Below are 20,005 nucleotides of genomic sequence, written 5' to 3' on the forward strand. Positions count from 1 at the left end.
CACTTGTGGTAGTCATTAATGTATCACCTTTAACTCATGTGAATTAAATTAATTTCAAGAAGCAGCCCATAGTATGTTTGCAGTGAATATGCTTTTCAATATAGCATCTTTATCATTTAGGATGGGGGGTTAGACTTAGAATGAGAGTATTAGATAAATTAAAGAATTAGAGCAGGTTTGAAGTGAATCCAGAGGTTGTAGAATTAACTTACTATCTTTTCAAAGCTATTAACTTCAGGGGGCATAGAGTGCAGGAATAAGGACAAGAATATATCCCCTTAACAATAACAGGTGCTTGCCTTCCCTTGAAGGTACAGAGCCATGAGTGAAGTAAAATGACTGAAGAAAAGAACATAAAGAGAAACCCCTCCTACAAACAAAAAATAATAAAAGAAGAAGTCTGAGTTAGGGCAGGAGCCAGAATAAAAAGGGAGATGAGGGACAATATGGTGGAGCAAGAGACTGAGTTGGACAGAGAGGACAGAAAAAAGAAAGAAATTTTAGGGTGGAATGAGGAAAAGAAAAAAGAGAGAGAGAAAAAAATAATTAAAAAAAAAAGAATTTGAAGGGCCTCTTTCAGACTGTCTCTGTTCTCATATTATACCACATGTACAGCCATATGCAGAACCGAATCCCCTGGTCTCAGCTAGCCAATGGCAGTTCTCCACGACTGAGACTGAACACAGTCTACAAGGCCTAACTTGAGTTTCCCTATCCTCAGGGTTGAACTCCACTCAGTTCTATTACAGGTTTCCCCTGCCCTTTCTTTAAAGATGTTCAAAGTTGGGATCTCAGAAAACTATCCTTCATGAGAACCTATGCCTCTGCAGAGTTGGTCTAAGGACTGGCCCAATCAGGAGGTTTGAGAATGGGGGGGAGGGGGGAGGTCGTGGGGGTATTTGAAGGGTGCCTGCGCGGCTACCTTCCTTACTGGGTCTGTTGTCACGCAGTCCAGGAGGTTGCACACCTGCCGGGTGATAGGCAGGCAGGCAGCTGAAGAGACCCCCCCTCCGGGGTCTTTGGGTCCTTGCTGGGTCTGTTGTCATGCAGTCTGGGAGGTTGCACACCCACCGGGTGATCTCAGGCAGGCAGGCAGCTGAAGAGACCCCCTCCAGGGTCTTTGAGTCCTTGCTGGGTCTCTAATATGCATTTTCTTAAGAACTAATGACATTCATTTTTTCATGTGTTAACTGGCTACTTCTGTGTCTTTTGTTAAGAAAAATCTGTTCACATCTTTTGCCTTTTTTTTTTTTTTTTTAAGAGATTGCTTTCTTGTGCAAGCCCTTTATGTTTTGGGCTTAAGTTCTGCCCAGTATCAGATATTTGTATTTTGTTTTGTTTTTTTCTGTTTGTTTGTTTGTTTTGAGACAGGGTTTCACTGTGTAGTTGAGACTGAACTGGAACTCAGTATGTAGTCCAGGCTGGTCTCGAATTTACAGCGATCCTCCTACCTTAGCCTCCCAAGTGCTGGAATTACAGGTATGTGCCACCACGCCTGGCTCAGATATTTGTATTTTTAATTGTTTTCTCAGTCTGTGACTTTTCTTTCATGGTACTGGGGATTGAACCCAGGGAACACTGAGCTGCACCCCTAGCCCTTTTTTATTTTGAGACAAGCTAAGTTACCTAAGCTCAAACTTGAGATTCTCCTGCCTTAGCCTTCCAAATTGCTAGGATTACAGATGTGAACCACCAGACCCTACTTGGCACATTTTTTTTCCTCTATTCTGTTGCTCTCCATGTGCTTCCTTATGTAGTTACCATATTGTCATGTTATTGTGTCTTTATTGTAAACCTTAAAGACAGAGTAAACCCTCCAATTTTCTTCTTTTTCAATATAGCCTTGGAAATTCTATGTCCTACGTGTTTTTACATAGATTTTAGAATCATCTCATCAATTTCTACCAAAAAAGTCTGCAGGAATTTTGATGTGATTATACTAATTCTGTAGACCACTTAGGGCACAATTAATGTCTTAACAATTTTTTAGTCTTCCAAACCATGAATGTGACATAATTTTTCATTTATTTAGGTTTTCTTTAATTTTGATGTTTATGGTTTTCAATGCATAGGTTTTCTGCATACTTTGTTAAATTTAACCCTAACTTTCCCATGATTTGGCATGCTATTTTAAGTGGTATTACATTTTGGAGGTAAGAGGATAGCTTGTGCCTAGCATCCATGAAGTTTTCAATTCAATAACCAGCCCTGGGTGGGTGGAGGAGTTTTTAAAACTTTGTTTTCCAGTTGTTTGTTGTTAGCACATAAAAAATACAGTTGATTTTTGAGTCTTCACTTTTTTATTCCATGTCCTTGCTAATTTTACATATTGATTTTTCTGTTCATTAGGATATTCTTTGAACAGATCAAATATACAAAGTAGTATAGACTTCTAACCATATTTAATCCTGCCTTACAAAAATAAAGATACATCTATACATATATAGATGTATCAATAGATATAAATAGATATATTTGTCCATTTGTGAAACATGTAAAGGTCCTTAGCATTAGGCGTGATCCTGAACTTTGTAGAAAAAGAGTCAAAGAACTTCCTAAGTAAGAGGACAGATTAAATAGTGGGTATATATGATAAAGTAAGATTACCCTAGAAGAAATATAAGCCAGGCCTACTAAAGACCTTTGCTTTCTTAACAAATAACCTGCTTTGAAGACATTTGAAATAATAAGCAGAAATATCTAAACTATAGACAGAATGAAAAGGATAGCTATAATTCACAAATTTCACACCTAACTTTTCCATCCCCTTTCAAGCTATAAACTCATATCTTGAAAATAAAAACACATATCCCACCCAAAATTTTCATCAGATTCTGTCATAAAGTCACAGAATTTAAAAGTAACAGGGAATTTTAAAACTATTTCAACTAAGTTCTTTACAGATAAGGAAATAAAGGTAAGTTCAATTCCTAAAACCAGTTAATAAACTGAAAGAACACTCCTGTTGCCTATACCAAGACATGGTCCTCAAAAGTTGGGTGCTTACAGATGACCAGTTTTTGTTCATATTTTCTTAATTTATTGTCTCCTGTACATCAAACACTATCCTAAAGATTAGATAAATGAAAAAATAGTAATATTATATCCCTGGACACACAAAATTTCCAGTCCAGCTGAGACAGTTAAGAAAAGAGATAATTAAAGTGATTTTTTAAAATAGTTTTATTCCCCTTCCAGATGTCTTCCTAAAGTCTTAAGGACATAATATACAGTGATACATGTATACCTGTGTTCATAGTGGCACAATTCACAATAGCTAAATCTGGGAAGCAGCCTACTTATTCAGCAACAGTTTAATGGATAAATAAAATGTGGTATCTAAATAGAAGAGAGTGCTATTCTGCCATAGAGGATAAATGTGAATCATTTGTAGGAAAATGGATTCACCTTGAGACCACGATATGAAGTGAAATAAGTCAGACACACAAGCTTAAATATTGCATGGTTTCTCTCATATGAGAAGCCAAAATATAAATAAAAACCCAAATAAAAGATAAATAATAGGAAAAAATGATACAAATGGTCTTGATAATGGTAATAAGATTATACTTATAGTATACCTTTTTAACAATATTTCAGTCAACGGTGGACTACACACACTATGATTATCCCATAAGAATATAATCAAGCTAAAAAGTTCCTGTCACCTAGAGATTTCATAACCATGTTAATGTTGTAGCATAACACATTACTCAAGCTTGTGGTGATGCTGATGTAAACAGACCTATTGTGCTGCCAGTCATGTAAATGTATAGCAGTACATTTATGTAAGTACATAGTGTTTGATAATGACAGTAAACAAACAATTATATTAGTAGTTTATGTAAAAAAGCCAGGTGCTTATAAAAAATAAAACTAGTTTTATTTAGTTAGTGATAATTAGTTGCAAAATACAGAAACTTATGTTGGCTTGAGTTAAAAGAGATTTGTTTTTTGTAAGGACTTGAGAAAATTATATGAAACCCAATAGCAGAAAGTACAGTCTCACCTCAACAGAACTGGGAAGGCAGCTTCTTCCTCCCTCCCTCTTTTCACTATTACTTTCTTTCCACTTGGCTTCAAGTATTTGTATCTACTTTTTTTTTTCCTTGTTTACTGATTACTTCTATGATCATTCATCCACTTGATTCTTCAGTGTGGGTTTCCCCTAATATCAGCCTCAGACCTTGAGTCCAACTGATTCATAATTCTGTACTTAGTTGAATTATTTATTGGCTCCTGAACTCGAAAATTTCGTGAGAGAGCCTCTCATTATCCCAGCTTGTTTCTATTCCTGGTCCCTCCAAATTCTTGAAGGCCATTGGCAGTGCAGGGTTTCTAAGATAAGATTATCTAATCTAAGAACATGAATGGGAAGAAATGATGGGTATCACTGGCTTGCAGTGGCATGTGAGCACATGGTGAAGCAGCATTCTATTTATGCTCCTAGTTATATATTCTAACGAAAGTTTCTTTTTTTTTTAGGTTTGAGTGCTTCAAGACAAAGAACTCAGTAAACTACCATCTGCTTTTTACCTTAGTTCTATTCAGTTTAATAGTAACCACAGTAAGTCATATTTTGTCTGTAACAGATTAAGTATGCAAATTTGCCATTTATGGAATTTGGCACATTTTGCTTCCTATATTTGCTTCAAGCTGTTCAAATTGAATTGTTTCTATGTACAACTAGAATATCTTATTTTTAGGGATTGTTCCTTTTCAAGTGTTGCTTTCTTTGCAGTTGAAATAATTTTTTTTCAAGGAGATAAGGTCAAAAGCAAATATTTAGAAGCAGTGGAAAAAACTAATTGTTCTCATGGCTGTGCATGTTACCTCCTCCTACTTGTTAAAGGCAAGAGATTGACTATTTTAATGGTTAACCTTGTCCTAGTAAGTTGAAGTAGCCAGTCACTTTTGATCCAATTCTTGTGTTCTTTTTCCTTCAAATGAATTGCATTTTGTACTCAGAAAATACTCATTTCAACAAACATTTATTGAAAATTTACATATAAGACACAGAAATACAAAGGTGACTAAAAAGTAGTTGGTCTCCATGAATTCATTCTGTTAGAAAAGTTAGACATATAAACAAAGAATTACATCAAAAGATAATTGCAGTGGTAGAGGTAAAAGCTATATAAAGATGAAAGAAGAGTCAGTCAAGACTGCTTGAGCATACATGATCCTTCATAGATGTGTAGCTTACATTTTTATCAGTGTAATTTAAAAAAAAGAGTTCAAAGAAAGCTTCAGAAAGGAAACACTTAAGTGGGATTTCAGTTGATGATTAAGAGTTTGTCAGGCCCCTGAAAACTTTAAATAGTCATTTATATGTTCAGAGGCATAAAACCTTGGAACAACATAGTGAATTACTATTTTTCATTCCTTACTACATGCCAGATATTGTACTGAGCATCTTCCATTTATTGTCCCATTAAATCACAACTGGTTTAATTGCCTACATGACATTGAAACATAAAACTAGGGATTGTGTATTGAGATGCATCTAAGTAAATATCTGAAGTGCATCTGTGTGCTGGACATTTTCATGTATTTTAGCTTATCATTCCTCATCACTATTATTCTTCATTATCTAGATAAGGAAAAGAATGAAACTTTTGCTCAGTGCATTTAAGTGGTGAGTTTGAAAATTGGCTGCTTAACTCTATGCCCAGTGTTTTTACTACTGTAGAACAGATCTGGGACAGAGCCTGTCAGCATCTTTGGCCCTCATTAGCATCCATGCCTCCTGTCCTTCTTTGATAGTAATACGGAAGCCTAAGAGGCCAAAGTAATACACAACAGATTTGAAATATTTTATTTACCATGGCAAGGCTAACACTCATAAGAGCTACCTGCAGGTACTGGCCCTCCTGTGGCATGCCACCTAATCTTACTGGTTTTTATATGGCTGGAGTCAGCTCCAAGTGGGATGAGTGGAAAAGGAGAGGTTTAGAATTTGCAGAGCAGTTGGAATACCCCTCCTCAATAATAGATTTCATTCACATGTGTTTCTTTTAATATCTTACAGGTTTATCTTAAGGTAAAAGAGCCTGTGTTCCATCAGGTAATTTTTTAAATTATCACCATTTATTTGTGTGTACATGATTGCTTATGTTTTCATTTTCTGGGAAATTATATGCACATATGATTTTGAAAATGTCCTAAGTAGTTAAGTATTTAAAACAATGGATACAGCTAGGCACAATGGTTCATGCCTTTAATCTCAGCACTCTGGAAGGCTGAGGCATGAGTTTTGCAAGTTCAAGGCCAGACTAGGTGATTTAGCAAGACCCAGTCTCAAAATTTAAAAAGGCTGTGGATGTGTGTAATTCAGTGCAAAAGCCTGGTGTTCAATTTCCAGTATCACAAATAAATGAATACATATATACACACATACATACATATAGGAGTTGCAGGCTGGGAGTATAGTATACCTCAGTGATAAGAGTGCTTGCCCAGCATGCACAGGGCCCCATTCAATCCTCTAGTACTAAAAAAAAAAAAAAATAAAGAAGGGACAAAAATAATAAAACAGAGGTTGCAAATTCTGGCTACAAGGTACAAAGGTACAAGAGATGCAAAAAAGATTGCAAAAGTGCCTACAGGAGCCAGGTGAAACAGGAAATACCTGGGACAGCCAATGGCCAGGTCCAGCTGGCAGTTAATACCCAGTGATTCAAATGTGGCATTGTTCTTACAAGCAGAAAAAAAGTATGGAGCATCATGTACATATACACATGAAGTCTTTTTATGATATGATCTAGAAAAGACAAACAGGGCCGGGGGTTTAGCTCACCAGTTCAGTGGCCTGCCTTGCAAGTGCAAGGACCTGAGTTCAATCCCCGGTACCAAAAAAAAAAAAGAAAAGACAAACAGGGCCGGGGGTTTAGCTCACCAGTTCAGTGGCCTGCCTTGCAAGTGCAAGGACCTGAGTTCAATCCCCGGTACCAAAAAAAAAAAAGAAAAGACAAACAGAGAAATCCTTGAATATTTTCCCCTTAATTTATTTTAAGATAGTGGGGGGACAGAGTACCAACATTTTTATTAAAATGAATTAAGGGGGAAATATTCAAGGATTTTTCAGTTTTTCCAGGTTGGCCTTGAACTTCAAAGTAATCTAGGGTGGCATCAAACTCATAGTTCTCCTGTTTCCCAAGTGCTGGGATTGCAGGTCTGTGCTTTATCCTAAATTTTTTTGATGTGAGAAGTTACTTATTCTGAAAGAAACAAACACAGGAAACTTTGCTGTACGTAGGAAATGATAAATTAAATACATGACGCTGTGAAACCTAAGCAAATCAAACCTGCAGACCTTAAGTAAAAAGAGTATTTATTAAGTGCAGTTATGTGCCTGGTACTATGCTCATTACTACCCAGACTTCTAATCTCACCAACAATCCTTCAAATTGGGGGCTATTTATGCATATTTTGAGGAACATGAACTGAGAGGTATTAGTAAGTTTTCCCTAAGTGACAGGAGCAGAGCCAAGATTGTAACTTAGATTTATCTGACTGCTGCCATCATTCTTTTAATTAACTAGCTAACAGGGCCAGAGATTCCACCTGCCTCACAAGCTCAAGGTCCTAAATTCAGTCCCTGGTACTAACAACAAAAAAAAATCTAGCAAACATAAATAAATAAATACACTTTTAAGAAGTGTCAGAGGCCTGCAGTTTTAAGATATTTTGTTTTTATATAAAAAAGCACACCTATAACTTTTTAAACTCAAGCTATACAGTAATCAACTAACTGAAATCTGTTAAAACAAATTCCATAACCTCATTTTTGGAGCTGGTTTTTTTCTAGGCCAGCTGGAAGCAGGTGTATTAAAGTAAAGATATAGGAAAAGACATCACCGTCTTGTTTACTGTTATTTCAAATGATGTCATTATTTATTTATGTTTTTGCTTAGATTTATTTATACAGTAAAAAAAGTTGAATTATGTAAAGAATCTTCAGGTTTTACAAATTTCTTGGGTTTTTTGGTTTTTTGTTTTTTGTTTTTTTTTCCGGAGGGTTTAGTACCAGGAATCAAACTCGGGGCCTTGTGCTTGTGAAGCAGGTGATGGCACCACTGAGCTAAATCCCTGGCCCATCTTGTTTCATTTATAAGCAAACAAAATTTGGAAATTGTGGGTTAATTTTTGTAAGTTTATAACCATCAATTTTCCATTTTTTATTTTAGACCTATTTGATACTATATTTATGTAGAAAAATAGCAACGTATTAATATTTGCTGCTGCAATGTCCATATATTTTTTCAGTAACAAATATTTTTTCTCTATGTAAATCAATAATATTTGCTGATAAAGAAGGGAAGGTGGGGGGACCAGGATTTAGCTCAGTGGCACCATGCCTGCCTCGCAAGTGCAGGGTCCTGAGTTCGATCCCTGTTACCACAAAAAAAAAAAAAAAAAAGGGAAGGAGGATGAAAATTAGGTCTATTCGTGTCCACTGTAGTTTATGACTTAGTCCTAGAGATTAAACTTCAGAATAGAAGGGAGTCTGGGGATGTAGTTCATGGGACAGTGTATTCTTAGAATATGCAATGTCCTGGGTTTGATCCCACAGCAATGTACATGCATACATACATACATACAAACAAAATAGGATTTCCAGATATTTAAACATGTGAAGGTAGGGTGGCAGACCCAGGGAGGGCATAGAAATTTTGTGTCAATTCTCCCATACTTCCCCCTGTTCACCTCTTCATCTGTATTCTTTGTAATTTCTTTTATTAGAAACTGCTAAACAATAAGCCTGGTTTCTACAGTGAACATTATGTTATTGAATTGAAAGTGTTAATATGAATACATTGTACACTATATAAGAAGAGAAATTTGTGATCAAAGTTAGCATCACCAGTAAAAGTACAAGTAGGTATCATGTTCCTCCTGATCTGAAGCACTGAAAAAGACATATCATTTATCTAGTATTCCTACCAAAAAATTCATAGACTGGGTTAATAATGAGGAAACACTAAACAAACCCAAACTAAAGGACACTGCACAAACTAACTCTATTATACCCTTCAAAAAATTCATAAAATGAAGAAAAACTGAGGAACTCTTCTAGAATAAAAAAACAAAGAAGGCATGCCTAAGTGTACCTTGAGTTTAAGATAAATAGGAATTTACAGGGATTTTGGTTTGGAGAGGAGTATGTTCAAATCCAAGGAAAAATAAGAAAGTATGATCAACTCATGTTTCAGTGCATAGATTTGGGGATTAGTTTTTCTGAGTCCAGAGCTTGGATTTATCCTGTGCTATGTGAATCTAGATAAGTTATTTAATCCTCTATGTCTCCATATCTTTACCTATAAGATGGAGATTAATAATAGTAATTCACAGGATTGTAGAATTAAATGAGAGTGCATGTAATATGCTTGTCATACTGCTGAATTTATATTAATAGATATTACTAGTAATTAAGCTAAGAAGAGATGTGCTCAGCTTTATATATTAGAAATTTGTGATTCTTGTATATGAAGGATGAATTAGTAGATTATAGACAGGAAAACACAACATCTAGTATTTATTTAAACACTGCCTTTGTGTCAAATAATTAATCAGATCTAAAGATAGAAAAATTAGATACCTTCTCAGCCTAGAAAGAAAACAAAAATAATACAATATATGGCTTGCTGTTCATTGTATTTATATTTTTGGTTTACTTGTGAGGTTAAGTTTTCTCAAAGTAAAATGTTAGGAAAACTAGCTTTTAAAAAAGAACAAAAATCAGTCAAGAATTGAAATTTTAATATGCATATTATCAGATCATAGGGCAATGAAACTAGAAATCAGTAGCAAAAAAACAAACTCTGCAAACATTTGGAAATTAAACAATACACTTAAATAATCAATGGGTTATAGAGGAAATTAAGGAAGAAATAAGGCATTTACTATAATTAAATGATAATGCCAGTTCAATATACCAGGAGTTAGTTATAGGGCACAATGAAAGCAGTCCTATAAAGGAACTTTATAGCAGTGACTGCCCACATCAGAAAGTCAGAACAACCTCAAATAAATAATCTAACAATATACATCAAGGTCCTAGAACAAGAACAGTCCAAACACAGAACTTGTACAAGGAAGGAAATTAAAAAGATTAGAGAAGAAATGAATGAAATAGAGACTAAAAAAAAAATACACACATAGAATCAGTGAATCAAAGAACTGCTTCTTTGGAAGAATAATTAAAATAGACAAAACTCTTAGTCTTACCCAAAATAGAAAGGAAAAGACACAAATTAATACAATTAGAAATGAAAAAGGTGAAATTACAACACACACTGTTGAAGTCCAGAAAATTATTAGCAACTACTTCACAAACATATGCCAAATAATTGGAGAACTCAGAAATGGAAAGATTCATAGAAAAATATGAATTGCCAAAACTGAACCAAGAAGACTCAGAAATCTTTATCAATACAATAATAGGCAGTGAAACTGAAGCAGAAAAAAAAAAAAAAAAAGCCTACCAACTAAAAAAAAAATCTCAAGACCTGATGGATTCGCAGCCAAATTCTGGATGAACTTTAGGGAAGATCTAACACCAGTACACCTCAAACTTTTTAATGAAATTGAGAGGGAAGGAGTACTTCTGAAATCATTCTCAGAAGCTAACATTATCCTAATCCCAAAACTAGACAAGGATTCAACCAAAAAAAAAAAAAAAAAAAAAAAAAGAACAGTAGGCCAATTTCTCTAATGAACATAGCTACAAAAGGCCTTAAGAAGATACTGGCAAATAGAAGGCAGTAAATCATTAAAAAGATGATACACCATGACCAAGCAGTCTTCATCTCAGGGATGCAAATATGGTTCAGTACATGCAAATCAGTAAATGCAATGCATCACAATAAACAGAAGCAAGGACAGAAATAACACAATCATCTCAACAGATGCAGAGAAAGCCCTCAGCAAAACTCAGCATCCATTCATTAATTTTAAAAAAAAAGCTGAAGAAAATAGGTAATAGAAAGTCCTCACCTCAGCATGATAAAAGTCTTTTGACCTTCCCTTCTGCCATCATATTAAATGAAGAAAAGCAGAAATCCTTCCCTCTAAAATCAGGAACATGACAAGGACATCCAGGCTGGCATAATAGCATATGCCTGTAATCTTAGCACTCAGGAGGCTGAGGAAGGAGGATTACCATGAGTTTGAGGCCATCCTGGGCTACATGATGAGTTTAAGGCTACCCTAAACTACACAGCAAGATCCTGTCCCAGAAAAAATTTTTTAAATCAAGAATGTCCATTACTGCCACTTGTGTTCAACATAGTCCTCAAAACATTAGCCAGAGCAATCAGGCAAGAGAAAGAAATAAAAGAGATATGTATAGGAAAGGACAGATGCAAAAAATCATTATTTGCTTGTGATGTAATCCTTTGCTTACAAGACCCAAAAAATTCCACCAAAAGACTCCTGAAATTGATAATCAGATTCAGCATTGTAGCAGGATGCAAAATGAACACAAAAATCAATAGCATTCCTATACACTAAAAATTAACTCACTAAAAAAGAAATTAGGAAAACAATACCATTTACAACAATATCAAAAAATTAAATACCTAGGTATTAACCTAAGGATGTAAAAGACTTTTAAAATGAAAATTACATCAGACTGAGAAAGGAAATCAAGGAGAATATCAGAAAATGGAAAGAAATCCCCTGCTGTTGATTAGGCAGAACAAGCATAATTAAAAAGCTAGACTTCCAAAACTGATGTACAGATTTAATGCATTCCCAATCAAAATACCAGCATCACTTTTCACAGAAATAGAGCAAACAATCCCAAACTTTATATGGAATCACAAGAGACCCAGAATAGCAAAAGTAATCCTGGGTAGCAAAAGCAGAGCAGGTAATGTCACATGACAGATTTGAAGTGACAGTGATTAAAACAGAATGGTACTGGCACAAAAACAGGTAGGGATTTGAGGTGGAACAAAATAGAGGAAACAGAAACAACCCTAGGAACATACAGCTATTTAACCTTTGACAAAGGAGTGAAAAACATACACTGGAAGAAAGATGGCCTCTTTTGTAAATGGTGCTGGGAAAATTGGATATCCACATGCAAAAGATTGAGTCTAGACACACATGTCTCACCATGTCCTATACTAAAATCAAAATAGAAAAGATCAAAATGTTAAAACAGAAACAATTTGTGGAAGATAAAATAGGTAAAACTCTTGAAGACATAGGCAAGGATTTTCTGAACAGAATCCCACTGACACAAAAAATAATACCAAGAATCAAAAAGTTGATCATATCAAATTTTAAAACTTCTGCAGAGCAAAGGAAACAACCAACAGAATGAAGAGACAATCTGTGGTATGGGAGAAACATTTTGCCAGCTATTCCACAGATAGGAGTCTAACATGAAGTTTATATAAAGAACTTTAAAAAATTAAAGACAAAATAGAACAGAGATAAATAAGGAGAAATCCAAACACCCAAATTACAGATTCTGTTGTTTTAAAAATATTTCTATATGCTAGTTGGTGTTATTTATACTACTAGTTAATCTTAGTTCATCAAAAACAAAGTTTTATGTTATCTGTTACTTTTTTTGTAGGAACATTTTTTAACTACAGATACACAGTATAATAACTACTTCTATTATTTGGTTATGAAATTTTGTTTTATTTTTTTCATAAAAAATAAAAGTCAATTACAAATTAATGCTTCTCACAGAGTTCTATCAAGCTTAATAATTTTTATGTACCTACTTATACTTACTGTCTTTATCAAGCTTGATATACCTACTTATTTTGAAATTATTTATTGGATATTCTTATGTTTAAAATTCTTCATGAGCTGGGCATGATGATACAGGCTTATGATGCCAGCTACTCAGAAGGTTGAGACAAGAGGATCACAAGTTCAGGGCTAGCCTGGGCAATTTAAGAAGACCCTGTCCCAAGATTTAAAATTTTTTAAAAGGGCTGGGGTTGGGGTAATGCATGCCTATAATCCCAACACTGTTGGGGCCTGAAATAGGAGGATCAAAAGTTAACCCCCCCCCAAAAAAAAAAGTTAAAGCCCAGTCAGGCAGGTTAACAGTTTGGCAGATCCCTGTCTCAAAATTTAGTGGGTTGAGGGGTAGTGCTGTGCGTGTGTGTGTGTGTGCGTGTGTGTGTGTGTGTCTGTCACACACACACGCACACACTCTCCATGAAACCTTGAAACAGCTAATACTAAAAGAATTTTGTGTTGTTAATAAATTTGTTTATATAGGTATTTTTTCTTTCTTTGAGGCAGTGTCTCACTCTTAATTCAGGCTGATCTTGAACTCCTGCCTCAGCTTCCTATTTGCTGGGATTACAAGAGTGTACCACTGCACCTGGCTTATACTGGTAATTTTTAAAATAAAGAACTAACATGAACAATTACTACCTTTAATAATAGCTAGATACTTTTCAAACCAGGCAAAAAATATCATGATAAAATAATTTTAAAATCATTTTTTATTCTAGTTATTCTTTGGCCAACATAGTGATTTGTTTTTCTATCATGATTTTGTATTTCTAATTTATAGTACTTAAAAAGCTCAAAGTTGTTGATAATATAGCTTAAATGTTTTAATGAACATATTTGCCCTCTATACTTTATTATTTACCTTCTATTTTGTATGTTAAACTACTATAATCTTTCATTTTGATATTTAATCATCTATTTTCACTCCTGTTGTTTTATCGCAATTAGCATACCTGAAAAACAGTTTTGACTTTTCTGTCTGAAATGAATTTTGAAGCCAGGCAAGCACTCTAGGAGGCTGATAGAGTAGTATTGCAAGTTCAAGCCCAGCCTGGGCAACTCAGTGACTTAGCAAAAAAAAAATTAAAAAGTGTTAGGTTCAATCTCTAATACCACAAAATAATAATAAATAAAATGCGTTTTGGATCTCCAGTGGCTCAAAAGTTAATACTTATAAATGTGATAAGTGTAAAATGGTGTGACAGTTTAGAGTCTAGCTAAAATCTTAAAATTTATAAAGAGAATTGAGATGGATTTAGCTATGGCATATATATCATTCCTCTGGTATTAAAAAATAAATTAGGAAATTGCTCACTATTATGATTCATTATGGTACTTATTTTGTACAGCCTTGTTTGAAAATTTCTTTGCCTCATATATCTAATCTAGAATACCTTATTATTGATCTGTTAATTAGAGTTAATATTTTCTATGTATACCATACAAGTGGCTTTTTAAAAAATTGTGTATATTCTTAATTTTTCCTTTTCTTTGTACATTCTTAAGGAAACTGGGAGTTTTGTTTTATTTGTTCTATTCAAAATTCAGAATTGCCCTCAATCTTTCATTTAATTCTTTATATACTTATGTGTAGAAATTTAGAAAAATTGTTTTGGCTAGGCATAGTAGTATACACCTAAACTGCCAGTTACACAAGAAGTTGAGGCAGAAGGATCACAAGTTCAAGGCCAACCTAGGTAATTTACCAAAAATCACATCTCAAAAGAAAAAAAAAATGAAAAGGTTGAGGATATAGCTTAATGGGTTTAATCCATAGTTCTACAAGAAAAGGAAAGAAAAGAAATAATTGTTTTGAAATTTGTGACAAGATTTTAAATAATTTTAAAAGCCTAAAAATAATGGAAAAGAAAAAAGCAATGGTGTCTAATACAAGGGAGCAATAGCTTGACAATTTGGAATCTTTTCTTGCCACTTGATTACCCTTGGAAAATTTTATTCTGTCTCTAATTTGCCTTATCTGAAAAAATGTTCAAAACAAATATTTTTATCTCACAAATGTAATATAAAAATAAGATAATGCAAAGTACAAGTCATTAAATGAAGCAATACAGTGTGGTATTACAGTACATGTTAAAATGAAACCTGATGAGTAAATTCTGCCCATAATAATCACAGAAAGCTTATGAAAGGGAAGTATTTCCTTTTTTAAATTTATTTATTTATTTATTTTAAATTTTGAAACAAGATCACTAAATTGCCTTGACTGGACTCCTGTTTTCACCTTCCTGTCTCAGCTTCCCAGAATGCTAAAATTACAGCCATGTGTTACCATGCTCAGCTTTGAAAGGAGCTACCTGAGTTCAATCTAAAGAGATAAGTAGTGAGATAAATTCAAAAGGAAAGTTAATAAACACTTCTCTGAAAGTATCTGCCATAGTCAGGATTATCTGTCTACCTTCCCTGAGTAAGAAAATGCTGGTAACAGGCCTGCTTCAGTATATTAGTCCAAGGTGATCCAGACATCTCAAAGGAGAAACAAATGCCATTTATTTAATTTGATGGCTTTCCAAAGGGTAAATACAAATAATACAGCTGACACATTCAATAGAAATACCACCTTAAATAAGAAAATATATCATAGTAGAAAAAAGAATGTTTAAGAAGTCAGAAAATGCTCTTTAAATAGCTAAATTGACAAATTGGTGATTGAACCATATCAGATAAGATGTCATCTGATGTCTGAAGGAGTACTTAAAATCTCCCTGCCAAAGTAGATGTCTCCTAAAGAGTATTTGTGGACATAACACATTAGAATATTAATGCCTCTCCTTTCTCATTTGACACTGAAGGTTTTTGAGTAGGAACACACTAAACAGTATGGAAAAACAAGAATTTAAATAGCTTTCTTTAAATCTTATTTTGTTTCATTGATGCCATTTTACTACAAAATGGGAGTATAAAGAAACCAAGCACATTAAAATAAAAAAGAACATCTGTTGGATGCTCAATATATCATGCATATTTTTAAAGCTTAGATTAATGTAACTGTTTTTCTTACTGAAATATCTACATTTTATGTGAGATAACTGAGAGGTAAGTTGAATAATTTGCCCACTGTTTCTTACCTTGTTAATGACAGAGGTGGAAGATGAACCCAACTTTTTTTTTATTTCTGGTCTTATGATCCTTCTCTACTGTGCTGCCCTTATAGGAGATTACTATGGAATCTACTCTATTTCAGAAAGATTAGTTTTTTGAAAGACCTTATAAGGGAGTTGCTGGGGATGTAGCTCAGTGGTGCCACACCTGCCTGGCAAACACAAGGTCCTGAGTTCAATCCCTGGTACCAATAAAATAAAATAAAAATAAAAATCTATGAGAGGGGTCACTGGTGTTGTAGCTCAGGTGTAGAGTACTTGCCTAGCATGTGTGAGGCCCCAGGTTCAATCTTCATCACTATAAATTAATAAATAGAATGGCCAAGTATAGTAGTACATTCCTATAGTCCTAGGTACTGGAGAGGCTGAAAGGACCACCTGAGCCCAGGAGTTCAGGGCCAGCCTTGGCAACATTACGATACCAGATGTCTCAACTTTGAAAGTTTTAAAAGTATCTCAAATTAAAAAGCTTCTATGCAGCAGAGGAATTAGAGTGAAGAGACAACCTACAAAATGCGGAAAAAACAAAACTCCAGCTATTCTTCAGATAGAGGAGTAATACCTAGACTATATAAGGAACTGAGAAAAAAGACTGCCCCCATTAAAAGACCCAATCAAGAAATGGGTAAGTGAAATGAGCAGACCTCTCAAAAGTGCCTCAAAAACCATATGGAAAAATGTTCAGTGGCTGAGGATTTAGCTCAGTGGTGCCACTGCCTGCTTTGCAAGCACAAGGTTCCGAGTTACCAAAAAAAAAAAAAAAAATGTTCAACATCTCTGGCCATTACAAATATGCAAATCAAAACAATGTTAAGATTTTATCTTATACAAGACAAAAAATAACAGTCATCAACAAGTCAAAGAATAAGTGTTGTCTTTTCTATGATACAAAAGAAACCATCCTACATTGATGGTGGAAATGTAAACTAGTACAACTCAATATGGAGATTTATCAAAAGACTAAAATTAGAAATTCTGTCTGACCCAGCTATTATTCCCCTTTTAGCTGTCTTTCTAAAAGAGCTAAAAACACCATATTACAGTGATAACATGCATGGCAGTGTTTATAGCAGCACAATTCATTACATCTAAATCTGGGAGCAGCCTGTTTGCCCAACAACAGAGGAGTGAATAAAGAAAAGATGATATCTCTACATAATAGAATACTGCTTGGTTATAAAGGTAGACATTTGCAGGAAAAAAGGTTCAGCTGAAAAATATAATGTTGAATGAAATAAATCAGACACAAGCTCTAATACCATATTAGCTCTTACTTGAGTAAGGTAAAGTACAAAAAGCAAAATAAAGGATCAGTAAAAGTAAATAAAGAGGTGGATCTCTTGCAAATTGGAATGAGTCCAGGAGATCAAGGAGGAGGACAGAGGGAAGTAACGAGATTTAAGATATGCCATGTTTAGGTGCCAGATACCCACAGTGAATGTAAACATCATGTCATAAATATGAGCTAAGAATAACAAGGATGAAATGAGAAAAGGGAATTTAAAGATGAAGGGAGGGTAGTGGGTGGGAAGGGAGAGAGGATTAAAACAAGAAGCTGTGTTATTTACATGCAACTGCTCTCCAAAATGAATGTAAATAAACTTCACATATTGTAAACATGTACTAATAAAATAAAAAATAGGGCTTGGGATTTAGCTCAGTGGCACCACACCTGCCTCGCAAGCACAAGGTCCTGAATTTGATCCCCACAGATAGATAGATAGATAGATAGATAGATAGATAGATAGATAGATGGAAACAAAAGGAAAGAAAGAAAGGAAGGAAGGTAGGTATGGGAATATATACCATGCAAATATTAAACAAAAGCAACATGGAAGAATTTTTTTAAGGGAAAAACATTTTAGTGATTAAAAGTGAGTACTTGTTAGTATTAAAATATTCATCAGAAAATATAATTTAAAACTTGTATAGACCTCTACTCTCAAAATATATATCAAATTTGACAACTAGAAGAAAAATAGACAAATACATAATTTTTGATGATTTTAATACATAAATCTCAAGACAGAGGACATAAAACAATTGAATAACATTTTAACCATTTGACTAGAAGGGCACATATAAAATACTGTACTCAACCAGAGCACGGTGTGGTACAAACCTGTAATCCCAGTAGGTTGGAAGGCTGAGGCAGGAGGTTTGCAAATTGAAACCCAACCCAAGAAACCTAGTGAGACCTTGTCTCAAAAAGGGACTAAGATATGTTACCCAGTGTGAAGGTCCCCCAATACTAGAGGCATGGACGTGGGGAAGGCAAGGGACTTCACCTAGTGATTGCAGAGACACACTTTTTTTCTAACGTACAGAAAACATTTATTTACAAAGAGAAAAATGTACTGTAAATATATCTGATCCATAAAGCAAGTCTTAACACATTTCAAAGGATTGGAATCAGAATATAACTTCTGATTATACTGTAATTGTATTAAAATTGTTAATGTAATTTTCAATAGCCCATCGGCCAAAGAAAACATAGAAGTTAGAAAACATTTTAAATTGAGCCATAATGAAGCTGAACTACAACCTCAGCACCTAAAGCAGGAGAATCACAGTGAGTTTGAGGCCAATGTGGGCTACATAGTGAGTTCAAGACCAGCCTGAATTACATGGCAAGACTATCAGAAATCAATTATCAATAAATAAATGAATAGAATCATAGTGAAAATACATTAAAACACATAGGATGCAGTAAAATTAGTACTTGGAGAGAAATAACTAGCTTTAAAATGTATATATCTGGGGGAAAGGCTAAAAAAGGAAAGATTAAGAGTAATTTAAGGAAAATAAAAGCAAAAGAGTGACATGAGCAAAGTAGCAGAGTAGAAAATCCTAAACCCTCCTTTTGCCCAAAAGCAAATCAATCCAGCAGCAATTTACATACAGATTTCCTTTCTGAGCAATCAGTAACTGTTCTGTAGGAGAATACAAAACCAGATTCACTAAAGCTTCTTTAGAGATTCAGGACACCATTTAGCTGAAGAGCTTTCCCCATGGTATAATACTGTACAATCAGGAAGAGACCTCCTTCAATCCCAGCTTCACCCAGGAGAAGAAAGGTAGTAGTTCACATATCTGGTTCCCAAACTTTTCCAAAGCTTCTTAAGAACAGATAACTGTCTTGCAAGGCATGGGGCTTTGGCCAGTCCAATACAATGTAGCCATCTTGAGAAGAATACAGGCAGCAGCTTGGGCTGGTAAACACCATTTGCCATTTGTCCTTCCTATTTAGATAGATAGATAGATAGATAGATAGATAGATAGATAGATAGATAGGTGGAGCCCTGCTCTTAGCTCTTTTTCTGGGGAAGGAAACAGTTTATTCCTGCATCTGATGTCCCACCTTCTCCAGTGTGCCCCCAAAACTAGTATGTGTCTTGCCCATCTTCATGATGTGAGAGGTCCACCAGTTAGGCACCCAGAGGAGAACGGAGGTGGTGATATATTCTGGTGAACACTATAGTTACCTTCTATCCCAGATCAACATTGAGTGAGCAGATTAAAAAAATACTGCCTCTTTATTCCTGAGGATGTAAAACCTAAAGTCTCACTTCCACTCCGAGGAGCATGAACAGCCGAAAGGGCCTTCATGACGCTGAGTCCTATAGCCCAACAATGGCTCCGGATGCAAGACCCAGGGCGTTACTTCCAGGAGCCTTCAATAGCCCAAAGGGCCTCCAAGATGCTAGGACCTATAGCTCAGCGAGGCTCTGGGAGCTCGACAAGCAGTGAGAGTCACCCAGGAAGGAATACACCAGGCTTGTTGGTAAATAGACCTTTATTAGTCTGGCCAGACGGCACTCTCAGAACTGAGCAGCTCAAGGAGGCCCCGCACAGGGGTTAGCACAGTTTTTTAGAGGCAAGGGAAAAGGATTGCAAGCACAGCAAGTGGGCCAGGGGTCAGGGGGTCAGTTTTCTGCTATCTAAAGGAAGTCAGCTATACAGTACACCTGGCCTTTCATCTCCAGCCCTCAGGCTCTTCTCTTCTTCTTTTTTTTTTTTTTTTTTTTTTTTTTTTGAGACAGGGTCTCACTGTGTAGTTGAGACTGACCTGGAACTCACTATGTAGTCCAGGCTGGTTTCAAACTCACAGC

At 35.1% G+C, this 20,005-nt stretch overlaps 1 protein-coding gene across 2 annotated transcripts in view; it reads left to right on the forward strand.

The window, feature by feature from the left end:
• Acer3 (alkaline ceramidase 3) overlaps positions 1-20,005 on the forward strand; it is a 123,785-nt gene that overhangs the window by 79,641 nt on the left and 24,139 nt on the right. For both annotated transcript variants that reach the window (XM_010614359.3, XM_033764232.1), the window contains 2 exons: positions 4,486-4,567; positions 6,032-6,067. In XM_010614359.3, coding sequence (XP_010612661.1) covers positions 4,486-4,567; positions 6,032-6,067 — 118 coding nt within the window. The remainder of the gene's footprint in view (positions 1-4,485; positions 4,568-6,031; positions 6,068-20,005) is intronic.

The sequence above is a fragment of the Fukomys damarensis genome, unplaced genomic scaffold (genome assembly GCF_012274545.1).
Source record: "Fukomys damarensis isolate Sample0158 unplaced genomic scaffold, DMR_v1.0_HiC HiC_scaffold_16, whole genome shotgun sequence".
NCBI classification, from domain to species: domain Eukaryota; kingdom Metazoa; phylum Chordata; class Mammalia; order Rodentia; family Bathyergidae; genus Fukomys; species Fukomys damarensis.